Source organism: Gymnoscopelus braueri (genome assembly GCF_963280865.1).
Source record: "Gymnoscopelus braueri genome assembly, chromosome: 10".
NCBI lineage: Eukaryota > Metazoa > Chordata > Actinopteri > Myctophiformes > Myctophidae > Gymnoscopelus > Gymnoscopelus braueri.
The window spans coordinates 18,225,172-18,242,213 of record NC_137611.1 but is presented as its reverse complement, the minus strand read 5'-3'; the positions used below and the strand labels follow the sequence as shown (position 1 = coordinate 18,242,213).

Here is a 17,042-nt window from a genome sequence, read left to right as displayed (position 1 = left end):
TGTTACTTTACACCACGGCGCAGACGCAAGTACTGACCACGCCCCACCCACGTGACGTACCGTCACTTCCTGTAAACAAAGCACAGCAGCTGCAGCAGCTGTCACTTTTGTGTTTTCAGCTCGACATTTCTTATTTGTTTCAAAAATATATATATAATAATCCCCCCCCAAAAAATGGCCCAAGGTGGTGGAGTGGTCCTCGACAAGGACCAGTTCAACTGCTCCATCTGTCTGGACGTGCTGAAGGAGCCGGTCACCATCCCGTGCGGACACAGCTACTGCTCCGGCTGCATCCAGCGCTACTGGGACCAGGACGACTACCTGGGCCTGTACGGCTGTCCTCAGTGCAGGCAGACCTTCAACCCCAGGCCGCTGCCCGGCAGGAACACCATGCTGGCCGACGTGGTGGACCGGTTCAGGAACACCGTGGCTCTCCAGGTATGCTGTCTGTGGTATATTCATATATATACGATGAATTGAGTACAAAGGACCCAAATGGAACAACAAGTCATAGGATTTCTTGGGTTTAAAATCCTCTTAGCAGACCTTGTATTGAACTGTACTTTCCTGTGCTTTTTTTTTGTTGCAATAATGGTATATAGTATATGCTATATAGTATATGTTATGGTATATATCATAATAGTATATGGTATGGTATGGTATAGTATGGTCTGGTATATAGCATAATAGTATATAGTATGGTATGCTATGGTATGGTATATAGAATAATAGTATATAGTATGGTATGGTATATAGTATATGATATGGTATGGTATAGTATTGTATATAGCATAATAGTATATGCTATGGTATATAGCATAATAGTATATGGTATGGTATCGTATGGTATAAAGCATAATAGTATATGGTATGGTATGGTATGGTAGAGTATATGGTAGATAGTATATGGTATGGTGGAGAAGTTGAGGAACACTGTGGGTCTCCAGGTGGACAATTTTTTTTGTATTATTGTGGACTGAAAATGAAGCAACGTGCATTAGTGGGGTTGATTTTTTATGTTTTAGGTTACTTTAGTCCCTGTTTGTCTTGTTTTATTGCTCACTATCCGTGGGGGTGACCTGTATACATTTCACTGCATTTTTTGAAAATATAACTTTTTAAAAATTGTATGTGACGAATAAAGGTTGATTGATTGATGAGGTAGGAACTGTCACGATTATGAAATTTTACCTGACGATTAATTGTCACTGAATTAATTGCGATTTAATTGTTTCTTTCTGTCATTGAACACTGGAGTATATTCATAAAAAAATACATTTCTGTTTGGCTTTTAGGATTTGAAGTTGCACAGGTGATACTTTAATAACAAAAAAACAACAAAAAAACATTAACAACGCGATTATGTCAAATAATTGCGATTAGGCGATTATGTAATAATTGTGATTAGGCGATTATGTAATGATTGTGATTAGGCGATTATGTAATAATTGTGATTAGGCGATTATGTAATAATTGTGATTAGGCGATTATGTAATGATTGTGAGAGGCCTATCTCCATAGGCCCGTGGACCTGTGTATAGCCCCCTCCCCCCAAACTGTTTACTGTACATATTTTTCTTTTTGATTACTACTGGTTTATATGATGTTTTTGCATAGTATTGTGTATCTGTCTGTCATTAAATGTTTCGATGAATTGAAAACACCCCAATGGAAACAAGCCATAGTGCTTTCTTGGGTTTAACCCATTTAGCCCTGAGGCCGATTCTAAAAACACCATCTAAACCCTGACCCTAACCCCGAATTTTGTATTCAAATAAATTACAAAAAATCATGTCGCTATATACTGTATACAGCGACAACTACACCAAAAGGGGTTCCCGGAGCGAAAGGTATTGTAACATATTGGTGTTCCCGGTCTAAATGGTTTAACCCATTGAGACCTGAAGCCGATTCTACATGTCTCCTAAATCTCAACAGTTTTCTGAAAAACGTATGTTTCTATATCAGTGGTGCTCAATCTTTTTCATGTCAAGGACCCCAAAATTATATAAGTATTTGGCCGCGGACCCCCATCAAAATATTTTGTTCCAGGGACCCCCCAGAAGCAAAGATTTGAGTTAAAAATTTTCGCTTTAAAAATATATATATTCAAAGATTTACACACATTTTCACGATTTTTCAAAAATAGCAGATCTACAAGCTCGTAGCGCGGCACTCGGTGCCGCGCTATGAGCTTGTAGATCTGCTATTTTTGAATAGCCCAAAGTGTAAAATAAATGCTTTTTAGCTCAAATCTAAAAATGACACAGTTCCAGGTCTTAATGGGTTAATCCCTTTAGCATCCTTTTGTATAGAACTGTACTTTCTGTGCCTTTTTTGCAAACTGTTAATAAAGTATTCAATCAATCCAGGACACCTCGGCGATGCCCGATCGAACAACGGCGTCGAGTTTAGCTGCCGGACCCGAGGACGTGGCGTGTGACGTTTGTACCCCCGCCGGGAGGAAAAACAAAGCCATCAAGTCGTGCCTGGTGTGCCTGGCGTCCTACTGCGAAGCTCACCTACAGCCCCACTACGAATCCGCTGCTTTCAAGAAGCACAAGCTGGTGCCGGCCTCCAAGAACCTCCAGGAGACCATCTGCCACCTCCACGACAAACTGCTGGAGGTGTACTGTCGAACCGACAAGCAGTGCATCTGCTACCTGTGTCTGACACACGAGCACAAGGGACACGACACTGTGCTGGCAGAGACAGAAGTAGAGGAGAAACAGGTACAGTAATTGTACTGTCAAAGCCGTGATCTATTAAAGGATAGTTCACCCCCAAAAAAAACATTTTTTTCTATCGATTAGTCACCCCTTAGAGACTTGAATTTATGGATATTCTTTAGTTTTTGTCGCATTCCTAAAGCCAATAATTTGATGACCAGCGGGCCGGTAGGCAGCGGTCCCGGTAGGAGACACAAAGGAGACTCTTTGTGTCTCCTACCGGAACCGCTGCCGGCCATCAAATTATTGGCTTAGGAATGCGACAAATACAAAAAAATATCCATGAATTGAAGTCTCTATGGGGTGACTAATCGATGGAAAAAAATGCATTTTGGGGGTGGAGATCTCTGATATGTCTGGCTATGCAAGACGACTGCGGTCCCTAAAGTAATAATTAGACATGTGACCAATTATTTTTTAGATCAAAATCAACACAATAATCAAAAACAATCACACCTCTTCTTACAGAAGTACTTAAGAACTACATTAAAATTACATCTTTCAAGCCATTTTTAGAGAGTCAATGTGCCAATACTCATTATAATATCATTATTGTTATTATGATTATAACTATCATATAATGATCATCGCCCTGTGCAAGGGATGGGTGCTGGGTGGCATTGTCCATAATGAAGGATGTTCTTTGATTAATTGAATACTTTATTAGACAGAAATTTAAACAGCATAAGGCACAGTCGGAGGCACATTAGAGCTTAAAGGATAACACAAACAAAGTCCTGGGGACCTGCTTCCATTGTGGTCCTATGTAATTCAATTAATCAACATAGCATAAAAATAACACTGGAATACAATAAATCATCAACAAATACAAAACAAGAGTAGAAAAAAAAACTGTAGGCACTGGGCAGTTTCACTTAGGCATCACCTTTCTATGGGAGAAGTGAGTTTACCTCCCCTTTTGGCCTCCTGAAAGATGTTTTTTTAAGGGATGGTGTCAGAGCATTCCACACTTTGGTGGCTGTGCAGTAGAAAGAGAATTTACCCATGTTTGTTCTATAGGTGGGTGGTACCAGATCGTTGTTGTCGCTCCCTCTAGTATTGTGGCTGTGGGTGTCATTCACTTTGGTGAGGTAGTTCTGGCCCTTACTATGGTGTCCAGGGGGTCCAGCCTCATTCTAGTCACAGAGCCTGCTTTCTTAACCACTTTAACCCTGGTGTTCCTATTTTGGGTATTTCATTATAGATGAAAATGTCCAAAACAGGGGGGGAGGGTTACAAAAATGTTTGAAATCAGAGCTTCAGTGGTTAACCAGCTTGTGGATTTTGTAAGACTCTCTTACTGACATTGCCCCCACACCTACACAAAGTACTAATTTATTTACTAACACATTTATTTACTATTTTCTAACTTGCTAATTTAAGTCTATGTTGTTGTTTTTTTTGCTTTTTTTCTCCTCAATTTGCTTCTGTGTTCCTTTTTATTGTACTCATCCTAATCAGTGTAGTTCAATATTCTTCTTAAGGCTCAGCTTGTGGAAATGAAGCGAAGCTCCCAGCACAGAATGCAGAGGATGGACAATGAGGTGAAGGAGCTGCAACAAGCCATCATGACTCTTACTGTGAGTAGTGCTGTACCAACAACATCCAGTTCAGTCTGAGGTTGAGTATTCGTCAGCAGAGTTTGAGACGTGTTCTTCAGAAAGGTTTAACACACACATCCACCTTTCTCCCTGGGAGGTCAATATTCTGAAGTAAGCCCCACACAGAGCATTACTATTCCCCAAAATAAATATTACAGATAGACAAACTTTGAGCATGTCATGTATTATTGTTGTCCTGGCCACAATCTAAAGTATAATAGATTTTACTGCAGCAAACATGCTGTGTGTTTTGAACAAGTCTTTTATATAATGGCTGTGATGCTGTGTGTTTCTCGCCAGCGCTCCACACGGGCAACTATTGACGAGTGTGACAAGCTGTTTACATCCCTCATCCATTCCATTGAGCTGAAGCGTTTTGAGGTGAGGGAGATGATCAGAGCCCAGCAGAAGACCGCTGTCAGTCAGGCTGAGAGAGTGCTGGAGAAGCTTCAGAAGGGGATGACTGAGTTGAAGGAGAGAGATACTGAACTGGAGAAGCTTTCACAAACTGAGGACCACATTATTTTCCTTCAGGTAACGATGCCACTCTGGCTACTATGAGACTCATCATGAAAGTACTTTGTATGCTCTAGTTGGGAGGTCATCTTTAGCTTCACTTTGGATGGAGCATTGGCACCTCTTCGTTTATAAAGGTATCCTTGGAAACCTCCCTTCTTATAATATTTGCTCAACGTTTGTTTTGATCAATCAAACGCCTGACTGTGTACTGAGGCTGGCAAAAGAAGCCTATATTATTTTGGATTGTTGGCATGGAATGTACCTTCAATCTAAACTCAAATTGTCTTATTTTGATTTCACCCAGGGTATTTAAAAGGATGGAAATGGAGATGCTTGCCAATAGCTGTAGCTGCTCTGAGCGGGGGGGTGGGGGGGTTGAATGGGAGGAGTAGGAGGAGTAGGACGGAGGTGCTACTGTATGTACTCCCGGTGGGGGCTTCTCACTGGCAGGTGAGCCAGTAGGGTACAATAGCAGTGGCAAATTTGTGGGGAGGATTCATGGAATAAAGACTAAATTGGGAGAAAAAAGGGGTAAGAATAATTGCCTAGTTTGATGACCTTCCAATCTGGACAAAGCTTATGTCCGACAGTGAAAATCGTACATTTTTGCCATGGTCGTTTGTGACAATCTGCCACATATTTCTTCTGATTAGGTTAAATTCACTTTAAACCCATGAGTTCTTTGTTATTTTTTTAAATCTATCTTTGTTACACTAGAGCTGCCAGTCTCTACATCCTCCCCCAGTGCTGGAAGTGGAAGCCTTACCGTTAGTCAGTACTGACACCAGCTTCACCTTTGGCCCTGTGATGACAGCTGTCTCCAGTTTTAAAGACCTGCTGCAGGAAGTCTGCCAAAGTGGATTTGTCAGCATCTATGAGAAAGGTACAGATCACTGGCTGCACACTAGTAGTCATATTTACTTCTGTGACAGATAACTCACTCTGTCTTCTTCATGTTGATCTGCTTGTTCTTTTTTTCTAGTGAGAGAGGTGACAATCATTGATTGTTCAACTCCCAGCTTACAGCCAGAACAGCAAGAATCGGCACAGAACAGCGAACAAACAATTGTCCAAATGGACTCAACTCAAGGCAAGTGTTCTCTGCTGTTATTTGACATGCCAGCTCATGTATTACTTTGTCTGGTTTTCAAGTGAGGCTTGATTTCACTGGGATTGTAGTTATATTTGTTTTCATGCTGTAAAACTTGAATTATTGGCCTGCGGGGGTGTCCGTGTTTTGTTTGAGCAAACGATAAGAACATTTCATCAAGTGTAGTCCACTCAGTCTGAAGTGAAGGCATAATCAAACGCTTATTCCCAACATGGTCCTAATTGTACGAGGACCTCTACAGGTGGTGTAGAGGTATAGATATACCTGTAGATATAGATATATAAACTTAGATACCTCATTGGCTGCTGCAGTTCATTGGTGCGACCTGTCTCCGCGGCCGCCATATTGGGAAGGGGAGCCGAGCCTTCTAATGCATTTATGTCCATTGAAGCAGACGGTGGTCTCTCTTCTATTAATATATTAAAATCATTCCCTGAATTTTAAACCGAATGTCAAGCGGTTAAGTTTGTGACAAATGCCAGACATGGGGTTATGGATCCAGTATACATATATTGGTTACATCTAAAATGCATATTTTCATACCAAAAAAAACTTTATCTAATCCAGGTAACGGTACCCAAACATTTGTCTCCAGTCACTGAAATAGACAATATAGCCTAGCCTACATGAAATATGCAGGCCACATTGCAGAATTGCCTTCTCTGTCTATATCCAACAATCCTCATCATGCTATTCACATCAGAATACAGCTATCTATGGACGTTTTTTAGTCCAAACATTAAATAATAAATATTATAATGAAATAAAAATTGACAATGAAATAAATATTTATTATTACATTTTTGGACCTAAAAACTTCCATTGCTATCAACCTTGAAAGACTGAAATAATTGACCATCATTGAGGTTTTTTTATTTTATTTATTTTTGTATTACAAAAACAGAAAATACAAATGAAATCGTTTTGAGACAGTCTGTTTTATATTTTACACACACATTTTATGGCACTGAAACCATAACACATACAGTAACACTCCAAGACAGTTGAAAGCAATTATAACAAAGTAGCAGAGCAGTATAATATAATGGTTAGTAGTAAATAAATAAAGTACAATAATAAACATCCCTGGGAGATAACTGTTTTGCACAACTTTTGCTATGTTGCCACTGTAATTTATAGTTTGGCGATCTGTTGAAGCCTCAATTTGTCAAATTGAGACGCAACTAATGACAATAACATAAAATGATGGCTGTCGATACCAAATTGGGTATCCTCATTGTGCTCCCTAAGCACAAACACATCTTCGTTCTGAACCAATCTCATCCCAAGCTGCACACAAACAAACCAGTGTCTCTTCTTCCAGTGGAGTTCTGTCGAGTTCCAAGCTGCTGCTGCTGCGCCGCTGCCTCTTATGAACTCTCCCTTCCCAATATGGCGCCCGCAGATACATACGCCCCAGAATCCGACGCGGCGTCTACCTTTTTATGTCTATGCCACAGAGAGCCCAGGTTCACTCCTTGGCAGTGGTGTCTCTGGCTTGGCGTGGTGCTCTGTGTCCATGTCGCTGCACCAGCGTTTCCTACTGGTTGGTCAAGGCGTCTGTAGGGGATGGGGATCTGGTGGGGACTGCATGAACTTCTGCATGCGTTTATCTCCCCCTATGAAAAGGAGTGGCTGATGATGAAAAGGAGTGGCTGATGATGAAAAGGACCCTATGTACCTTGTTTGTTTTAGGCTATGGCAGTATTGCTGTCATTGCTTGAGTGCAATTAATGCCTGTGTTAACGGTTTGACCAGCTGATTCACTGCAGTTAACATTGTCCATCCTCTGTGCCTTTGCAGTGATTCCTACACCCGGACTAGATCAAAGCCCTGTCAACCCTCTCAACCCCTTCCTCACCCCAGGACCTACCATTCCCACATTCGGTGGCTTTGTCTTCTCACCATTTGGTAAGTCAAGTCAGAGCCTTGCTAATGCAGAAAATGTATCATCACACAATGCAATCTATTTATAATCAACTTCAAACGGTTTGAACAAGCAACACTACACCATGCATGAGAGTTTGAAAAAGGGGTTGCGCTTCAACAGTGGGATTTCTCAGTGGAGTGCTAACCCCAAATCCAGTATACATATCCCTATTTATTTTGTGTGTGCCAAATAAACAAGTGGAAATTTGAGAATGTTATCCTCTTTGACCTGAAGTTTGAGATATGCTACCGTTCTCATATTGGATAGAACTACTACACCATGCATGTCGTAGCATAGCTGTGATCTCTGAGCTCCCTAAAGCCCTCTCCTCTGGATGCAGGTTTATCTAGAGCAGTGGCTCTCAACCAGTGGTCCGGGGACCACCAGTGGTCCTTGAGGGGGTTCCAGGTGGTCCCCAGCTAAATGATGGAGAGTTGGAAACCAAATGGACCCTTATAGATCTTTACTGTAACTTAAATCATTGTTAATCATCTGCATTACTTACTTATAAAGAATTGTTATTTTGATCAACGTTTGCCTGTTATTATCTCTCCTATTGGTACCACATCAATACAGCATGGAATTGTGGACAAAATCGTATCCAACGATAACAAAATATTCTAAGTCTATATTCTAAGTCAGACGCTAAATCTCATCAAATGGTGGTCCGTGGCTCAAATGCCGAATAAATAACGGACCCGTGATATGAAAAGGGTTGAAAACCACTGATCTAGTGGTGCTCCTGACTTACTTCAATTCTGTCTACTCAGGCTCCAAGCTCTCCTCCGGCTCCAGACAGAGGTCCCACCAGCGACGCTCATCATACTCTAGGAGGAAGTAGCCCTGAAGCAAAAGAAAACCCACACACGTTTTGAATATGACATTTCTAATGCATGTGTTACACATCAACACGCAAACGTGCACTCCTCTCATTTCCTCAGCCAGGGTTGCACTGTCAAACCTGATTTATACTTTGTCTTATCGCAGTGTCGCGTGCCGAAAATAGCCGATCTAAAAGCTCACAACGCGTTGCGTAGTGAGCTTGTACATCGGTTATTTTTGCCGTGCCTTACTGCCTTAGGTCTGACTTGAACACTTGCTGTTAAATGCTTGAGTGGTTCAGTTAGTTTTGTGTTATTCCTCCGGTGTCTTTCACATGTGGGAGGTTAGGAGGTACAGAAAGAGAGGTTGAGGGGTGTGAGTGGTGGTGATGACTCAGTCTTAAAGTCTGAAAGGCCAAAAATAACTGTAACCAAGCATCACATAAGCTGTTGGCAAATCACTTTTCTGCATTTGCATATTACATTTAGTTTGTAATATTACAATTTAGTTTTCAGTTTTTAAGTTGTAGTTTTTTTATGAACAAATATTTTACACTTTAATTTTCTCTTCCTTTTTTAACTAAAGTAACAATAATGTGTCTTTAATGACAAGTGTTACGTAATTGTGATTTGTGACATGCTTATAAAAAATGTAAGAAAACTTGGTTTGTGGTTTCTTTGCTTGGATCATTTCTCATTGTAGTTTGAGTAAATAGGGTTAGGGTTATGGCCTATTGATTAGATTTTTATTAAGGATCACCACCATTAGCTGGTATCGTACTGTAGCAACAAGTCGTTCTGGGGTCCACATAAACACGTACAAACAATTGCAAATAACCATAAATTGCAAAAAAAAAACATAAAACACAATTATTATTTTTTTTAACAACCACATAAAGAAAGAAAAAGAAAAATACATGCGAATATAAATGACACCTGAGATGGCATGCACAGTAAGACTAGAGCTTTCATAACAGGCTGGTAGACACTAGACACAATAGCATTTTTTGCTGAGGATGTACTTCCATCCTCAGGAAGGATTTGGGTCAACCTGTGTTGTACAGTAACAGTATCACCACCACATGGTGATGAAAAGAAGTTCAACAAGCTATTCTGTTGCACTGACTGTTTGTTTGCATAGCTGGCCTGACACAACCGCTCCCTGGTCACTGCTTTTGATTGGATGACCCGAACTCCTGAATTGAAACCTGAGAACCAGTGGTGTAAAGTAACTAAGTACATTTACTCAAGTACTGTACTAAGTACAGTACTTGAGTAAATGTACTTAGTTACTTTACACCAGCCTGCTTTACATTATGTTCATTATGGTAGTTAATAGAAATCATATCCTTTGCTTTATTGATTTAAATATTGAAAAGGTGTCATTAAATTAACATCGTATTATGGTTGAATTTAATGATTGAAATGCCAACATTGAATCGATATTGGCGGGGAGACATCAACTTTCTCTTTTGGGTTTTTTGAGTCAAGACCCAGGCTCCCGGGGAGACATCAAAAGAGAAATTTGATGTCTCCCCGGTAGCCTGGGTCTTGACTCAAGATTCTTTTGGGTCTTGAGTCTTGGGACTCAAGACCCAAAAAGAGAAGTTTGATGTCTCCCTGGGAGCCGGGACCCAAGCCTCAAGACTCTTGAGCTAAAAAGTTTGTGAACCACTGCCATTGGTTTTCAACCTTTTTTGTGCCAAGGACCCCTAAATTGATATACATTTGGCCGCGGACCCCCATCTGAAAATGTTTTGTGCCAGTGACCCCCAGAAGCAAAGATTTGAGTTAAAAATGTTTGCTTTAAATATATATTTATATTTCAAAGATATGCACAAATACAATACAGTTATTTTTTTACTTTACTGGCGTATTTCCAAATGTCAATACTTGTACTTGTACTCCAGTACATCTCAGAGGCAAATATACTTTTACTCCACTGCAATTATTTGAAAACTTAAGTCAGTAATTACTTTTTGATTTTGATTATTATTACAAAACATACATTAACCACTTCAGCCCTATATACATTTCGGCCATTTGAAAATAGCCGATCTACAAGCTCACAACACGTTGCTATGTGACACATTGTGAGCTTGTAGAGCTGCTATTTTCAAAAGATTTGTATACATTTTATACGTTTGAAAACTTGTGAAATGGGACATTCTGCATAATGAGTACTTTCTACTTTTGGTACTTTAAAGTACATTTTTATACCAATACTTTTGTACTTTTACTCAAGTAAATGCAGAATTTCGGACTTTCACTTGTAGCAGAGTATTTCTACATCGCAGTAGTATTGATACTTTTATAAGTAAAACAAAAATGTAGTACTTTTTCCACCACTGCTGACAACCAGCCCAGCCCCAGCTAATGTTGTAGACAATAAAAGCTTGGTGGGTGGCACCTTATGGTGACGTCAAATACTACCACCTGTGGAACGCCCTGTTCTGTTGTTGTCTGTCTCACGTTTCCACTTTTATTCGGCGACTCGGTGGGGAAATGGAAATGGCAGCGACGACAAGTATCTCCATTGAACAGGACCAGTTCAGCTGTCCGGTGTGTCTGGATGTCCTGAGGGACCCCGTGACCATTCCCTGTGGTCACAGCTACTGTCTGGACTGCGTGGAGGACTACTGGAACAGGACCAAGCACAAGGGACACTACAGCTGCCCACAGTGCAGGCAGGTGCAGGAACACCAGAACGCTCGCCCCAAAACACAGTCGCCGCCGGGGCAAATCCGGCGGGATTCACCTGGTATTACTAAACGTAACCTCAGTAAACTGTGCCTAAAAACCTAACCTTATTCCTGAACTTGACCTCAGTAAACTATGCCTAACCCTAAACTTATTTCTAACCTTATCCTCGGTAAAAAATAAAAATAAAATACATCAATCAATACAAGAAGAACCGCGCTGTTCCGCGAATAGAAAATAGGGGCGAGCGTGTTTTGGGGCGAGTTACCAGGCGCAGGCCTACCATAATAACAGGCTAAACGTTTCTTACCAGAAAGATCTACAAGCTCACAACGCGTCGCGGTGTGACCGTGTGACGCGCTGTGAGCTTGTAGATTTGCTATTTTCAGTATTTTGGAAAAAAAAGTATAAAGTTATTGAATATGTCAGTAGTTTCTTTGTGTATATAAGTTATTTGCCATGATCTAAAACCGTGGGAGTTTTTGTTTAGGCATCATAAACAGAATTACAGAAATGTAGGCTATTTAAATATATATATATTCCAACGTTCAATGCCAAAAAATACAATTAAATCAGTATAATCGCAATACTTGTGTGACAATTAATCGTCAAGTAAAATTTCATGATCGTGATTAACCCTAGTTAACCCTAGCAGTGGTGGAAAGTAACTAAGTACATTTACTTAAGTACAAATTGAGGTATTTGGACTTTACTGGAGTATTTAAAAATGTCAATACTTTAACTTCTACTTTTACTACATGTCAGAGGCAAATATTGTACTTTTACTCCACTACAATTATTTGAACATTTTAGTTACTAGTTACTTTGTAGATTTTGATTATTACAAAACATACATTAACCACTTCAGCCTATACATTTCGACCATTTGAAAATAGCCGATCAACAAGCTCACAATGCTTGTGAGCTTGTAGATCTGCTATTTTCAAAAGATTGTTCATACATTTGAAAACTTGTGACATGGGACATTCTGCATAATGAGTACTTTATACTTTTGTACTTTTACTCAAGTAAATTTAGAATTACAGACTTTTACTTGTAAGAGAGTATTTCTACAGCAGTATTGACACTTTTACTTGAGTAAAAAATGTGAGCACTTTTTCCACCACTGCATTAACCCTATAGGCAGGTGTTCAACCCCAGACCAGCGCTCAGCAGAAACACCGTGCTGGCCGAGGTGGTGCAGCAGTTCCAGGGCAGCGTGGCCCTGCTTCGGGCCCAGGCCGAGGAGGTCAAGTGTGGTCACTGCGCCCAGGGCCGAGGGACAAGCAATAAAGCTGTCAAATCCTGCCTAGTGTGCCTGGAGTCCTACTGTGAGGCTCATCTAAGGGCCCACGAGGGACGTTTTCGGGGGAACAAGGCCCACAGACTGATCACGGCCTTGTCTCAGCTGAGGGACAAGCTGTGTCCCCATCATGACAGGCTGATGAGGCTGTATTGTCGTACGGATCAGCAGTGCGTGTGTTCTCAGTGTGAGAGGGACACACACAAGGGCCACGACACCGTCTCTGTGGTGGATGAGAGAGCAGGACAACAGGTTTGTTGACATGACATAGGCTACAGTGAGGTCATTTACTTGAAGATAGGAATGCGTTTTCACATGTATGGCCGAGCAATGCAGCCATTGTAGATGGAAAATTTTGTTTTTAGACCATTCTTAGCACATCATTACTAAATGAGGTAAAATTACATTCTACAGTAAGTCTACAGTAGCCGGAAGCAACTCTTAGATCCTATTTTTAATATCTGGAATATAGAATTGCAATGCCAACCCTTGACAGCCCATACATCCAAACAGAAAAGTCCTATCTGATTGTATTAAACTACGTTAAACTCACCAACATTGCAGCTGTACGGAAAGCTTGAATTATCCTCTTTCTATCTGCAAAGTTTTTGTTCCATAAAAATCCACCATAGACATGTTATGAGCTACTTTCTGTCAATGAATTCTGTGCAGGTGATAATGTTAGTGTTCGAGTTTGGATGCGCTTGTTGGAAATCACTCAATGGTCCTTTGTTTCATTTTTATGAAACAAAAACATAGAAAGATAGAGGATAATTCAAGCTTTCCGTACAGTAGGTGAGTTTAACGTTGTTTAATACAATCAGATAGGATTTTTCTGTTTGGATGGATGAGCTGTCAAGGGTTGGTATTGCAACTCTAGATCTAAGAGTAGCTTGCGGCTAGGCCTACAGTACAGGTCTCACTGTGCGCTATTGTGTTAAAGATATAATGGCTTTTTTATTTTTACATTAAGTTATTGGACAATAATAGTAAGCTAAGACATTTATTTTGTGACAGTAGTGTGCCTTTGTTGACGACGGCTATTCGGCTAAGTGTAGGCTAGTAGGCAATATGTTTTTTTTTACATTGAGTTTAAAAAAAATATTGTTTGAATTTCCATAGACAATTTTTCTTATGTCATTGTTTCATAACACAATACAGTAACTAATTTTGTATTGTAATTATAGTAAAACAACTGCAGTGACATTTACTGATTGGGTGTGAACTAACCTCGCGTCACCAGTCTTTCCACCAGAAGCAGTAGGTAAATCAGAAGTGCAACATGGTTGCAAGTTTCAACCCATAGAGAGCAGTGCTGTAGCAGTTTTCTACATTACCAGTGATTCTTAAAGTGGGATCAGCAAAATCAGTTAACATAACATCGGCAATCATTTTAACCACTTTAAACCTATACATCAGATATTGGAGAATAGACGATCTAACAACGCGAGGCGTTGAGAGCTTCTAGTTCTGTTATTTTAAAATCTTGAAAAGATCTGAAAAATGTAGAATATTTTAAAAACATTTTAACACAAATCTCGTATGGGGGTCCCTATGGGGATCCCTGGCACAAAATATTTTCAGATGGGAGTCTGCGGCCAAATACTTAATAATTTAGGATTCCTTGAGTCGTTGACATTAAAACGTTTGAGAACCACTGCTTTAAGCAGATCATGATGTTGGAAAAGAAAAGTCATTCTTTTGTGCACCCTCAGAAAAAGCTGGAAGAGGCCTCATCGAGATCTGTACAGAGACTGAAGGATGCAGAGAAGGAGCTTCGATATGTTGTGAGATACATTAAGGTGAGTCCTGACAGTGTTACTCATGAAGAATCAATACACAAATGGCTAAAAGCCTCATTCACACACATTGAATAACAAAAATTGGCAACTTAATTGTATATCACCAAAAATACGGATGATTGAAATTGGTTAAATGATGATTCTGGAGGTTGAAATATTTGTTAGCATTGGCTATGCATTCCATGTCTGTATTATAAACATAGGCTACTTATAATGCATTATAATTAGCTTATAACGCTGTATAATTCTAGTTATAAGCACTCATAATGCTTTATAACAATAATCATAACACATTATAAATCATTTTGTGATTTATAGTCATGTGTAAAGGCATTGTAATCTGATTATAACACTGTATAATTAGAGTTATAAGCACTCATTAATAAATCATAATACATTATAAAGCCTTGTATAATGACTTATAAAGTCAAGTATTATAATTGCTGGTCACTGACGGACAAACACATCATAATACATTAGAGTTAATATTCCATTATAGACATGGGATGCATAGCAAGTGTTAACCAAATGTAGTGCTGCACGATTAATCGATTGATCTCGATTCAGACACCTATGCGATCTCGATTTTAAATTATGACGATTTCTTTTCAATAAAAAAAAAAAGTTTTTTTTTTTGCTTAATATTTTTATATTTACAAGAGAATTGTGTGAGAATCGTGTGAGAATCGTGATCTCAATTCTTATGGAGGAAAATCGTGATTCACATTTGAGCAAGAATCGTGCAGCACTACCAAATAGGTGTTCTCCACAGCACTCCACAGAAGCAGCAGTGGAGGAGAGTGACAGGATCTTCTCCAAGTTGATCCGTACCATAGAGAAGCAACGCTCTGACGCAAGAGAGCAGATAGTGGCTCAGGAGAAGACTGCTGTCAGTCAGACTGAGGAACTGCTGGAGAAGATAGAGAAAGAGGCAGCTGAGCTGAAGAGAAGAGAAATTGAGCTGGAAAAGCTGTCACAAACTCAGGACCATATAGATTTCCTTCAGGTATGAATTACGTTTGGATCTAAAAAGTGGTAGATATATTTTGAATGTGGGCCTTTTACTTGAGAAAAAATAAGTAACTGTGAAATTCCAGAGCCGTAACAAGTGGATCAGTACTGAAACTGGATAGAGGTCTGCCACGCTTTGACTCAATTGATCCAATTTTAATAGTGGGCCTGTGGGCCACAACATTTACATAAGCTCCCCTGCTTTTAAGAGGCCAATTTACAGACCCGCTATCTTCTTTTAGTGTTAATGTGCCAACAGAATGCATTCTCATTTTTTTTCCCTTCTCCCATTTATCTTCCATGCATGTAGAAGTGCAAGTCCCTCCATTTCCCTGCCAAAGCGGTGGACGTACCATTCCCCGATGTCCTTCCATATTTCATGTACAAAACCATTAGAGGGTCTCTGGCTGACCTCAGAGACCGACTGGAGGAGGATTCTGAGAAGGAACTCATGAGGGTTTCTGACAAGGGTATGTCTGCTTCACACTGGGTAATTCACTGGCAAATTGAACCATAGTAATTATATTTGTTAATCATAAATATTCTCTCTGGATATTCTAGTGGCATCCCTGAAGGAAACGTGCCAAAGCACACCTGCGAAAACTCCTAAAGGTAGATTAGCCTGGTCACTAGACATTCGTTAAATATGATTTAACTCTAGTTTAATGCACAAGCCAGTCTACTTTGCATCTGTGTTTATTAAGAAAGGAAGTAAGTGTTTACCCTCTTTCTTTATGGCAGTAAAACATGTTGATACATCATACAGCTCTGAGCCAAGTAGAAGGTCTGATTTCCAACAATGTGAGTACAATTACTTGCTTAACATCTTCATAGTGCACTACTGTCTTTAGGTTCCAAATTACCACTGGTTTGAATCTGACATTGGTTTTCTGCTCTGCCCAGATTACAATGACATAACCCTGGACCCCTATACAGCCAACCCCTATCTGTCCTTCTCCAATTTCCGAAGAGTAGTGACCACGCAATCTGCACCCCATCCCTACCCAGACCACCCCGATCGCTTCAGTAACTGGGCCCAGGTGCTGTGCAGGGCTGGCACGGCAGGGCGATGCTACTGGGAGGTTGAATGGGGTGGCAGCGGAGGAGTCTCCATTGGAGTCTGCTACAAAAGCATGGACAGAAAAGGAGGGGGGAGCGACTGCAAACTGGGACACAACCCCAAATCCTGGAGCTTGGACTGTTCACCATCCGCCTGTTCTTTTCAGCACAACAAGGAGACTGTGGCCGTGGCTGGACACTGTTCTAGCAGAATAGGAGTGTATCTAGACTACAGGGGCGGAACTCTGTCTTTCTACAATGTTGGTGACACCATGGTTCTCCTTCACAAAGTCAAGTCCACATTCACTCAGCCACTGTACCCAGGGTTCTGGGTGGGGCTCGGCTCTACATTGAAACTGTGCTCTTACAAAGGTCCAGGTTGATAATCGCTTCAAGTTAAGCAGTAAGGGCAGGTGCAGTATACAAGTCAGCAAAAATAAGAAGGCATTTCAATAT

At 40.4% G+C, this 17,042-nt stretch overlaps 2 protein-coding genes across 2 annotated transcripts; both read left to right on the top strand.

Annotated features, from left to right (window-relative positions):
• The first annotated feature begins 81 nt into the window (after positions 1-81).
• Positions 82-9,372, top strand: ftr67 (finTRIM family, member 67). The gene is made up of 8 exons (XM_080440177.1): positions 82-438; positions 2,373-2,732; positions 4,214-4,309; positions 4,631-4,864; positions 5,567-5,732; positions 5,832-5,939; positions 7,764-7,871; positions 8,661-9,372. The coding sequence occupies exons 1-8, from the start codon at positions 175-177 to the stop codon at positions 8,729-8,731; spliced, it is 1,407 nt and encodes a 468-aa protein (XP_080296303.1). The 5' UTR covers positions 82-174; the 3' UTR covers positions 8,732-9,372.
• Positions 9,373-11,186: 1,814 nt separating this feature from the next.
• On the top strand, positions 11,187-16,969 carry LOC308093800 (tripartite motif-containing protein 16-like protein; the record flags this gene model as incomplete). The annotated part of the gene is made up of 8 exons (XM_080440160.1): positions 11,187-11,402; positions 12,559-12,966; positions 14,430-14,516; positions 15,289-15,522; positions 15,838-15,997; positions 16,089-16,139; positions 16,269-16,328; positions 16,431-16,969. The coding sequence occupies exons 1-8, from the start codon at positions 11,217-11,219 to the stop codon at positions 16,967-16,969; spliced, it is 1,725 nt and encodes a 574-aa protein (XP_080296286.1). The 5' UTR covers positions 11,187-11,216.
• Between the last annotated feature and the right edge of the window lie 73 nt (positions 16,970-17,042).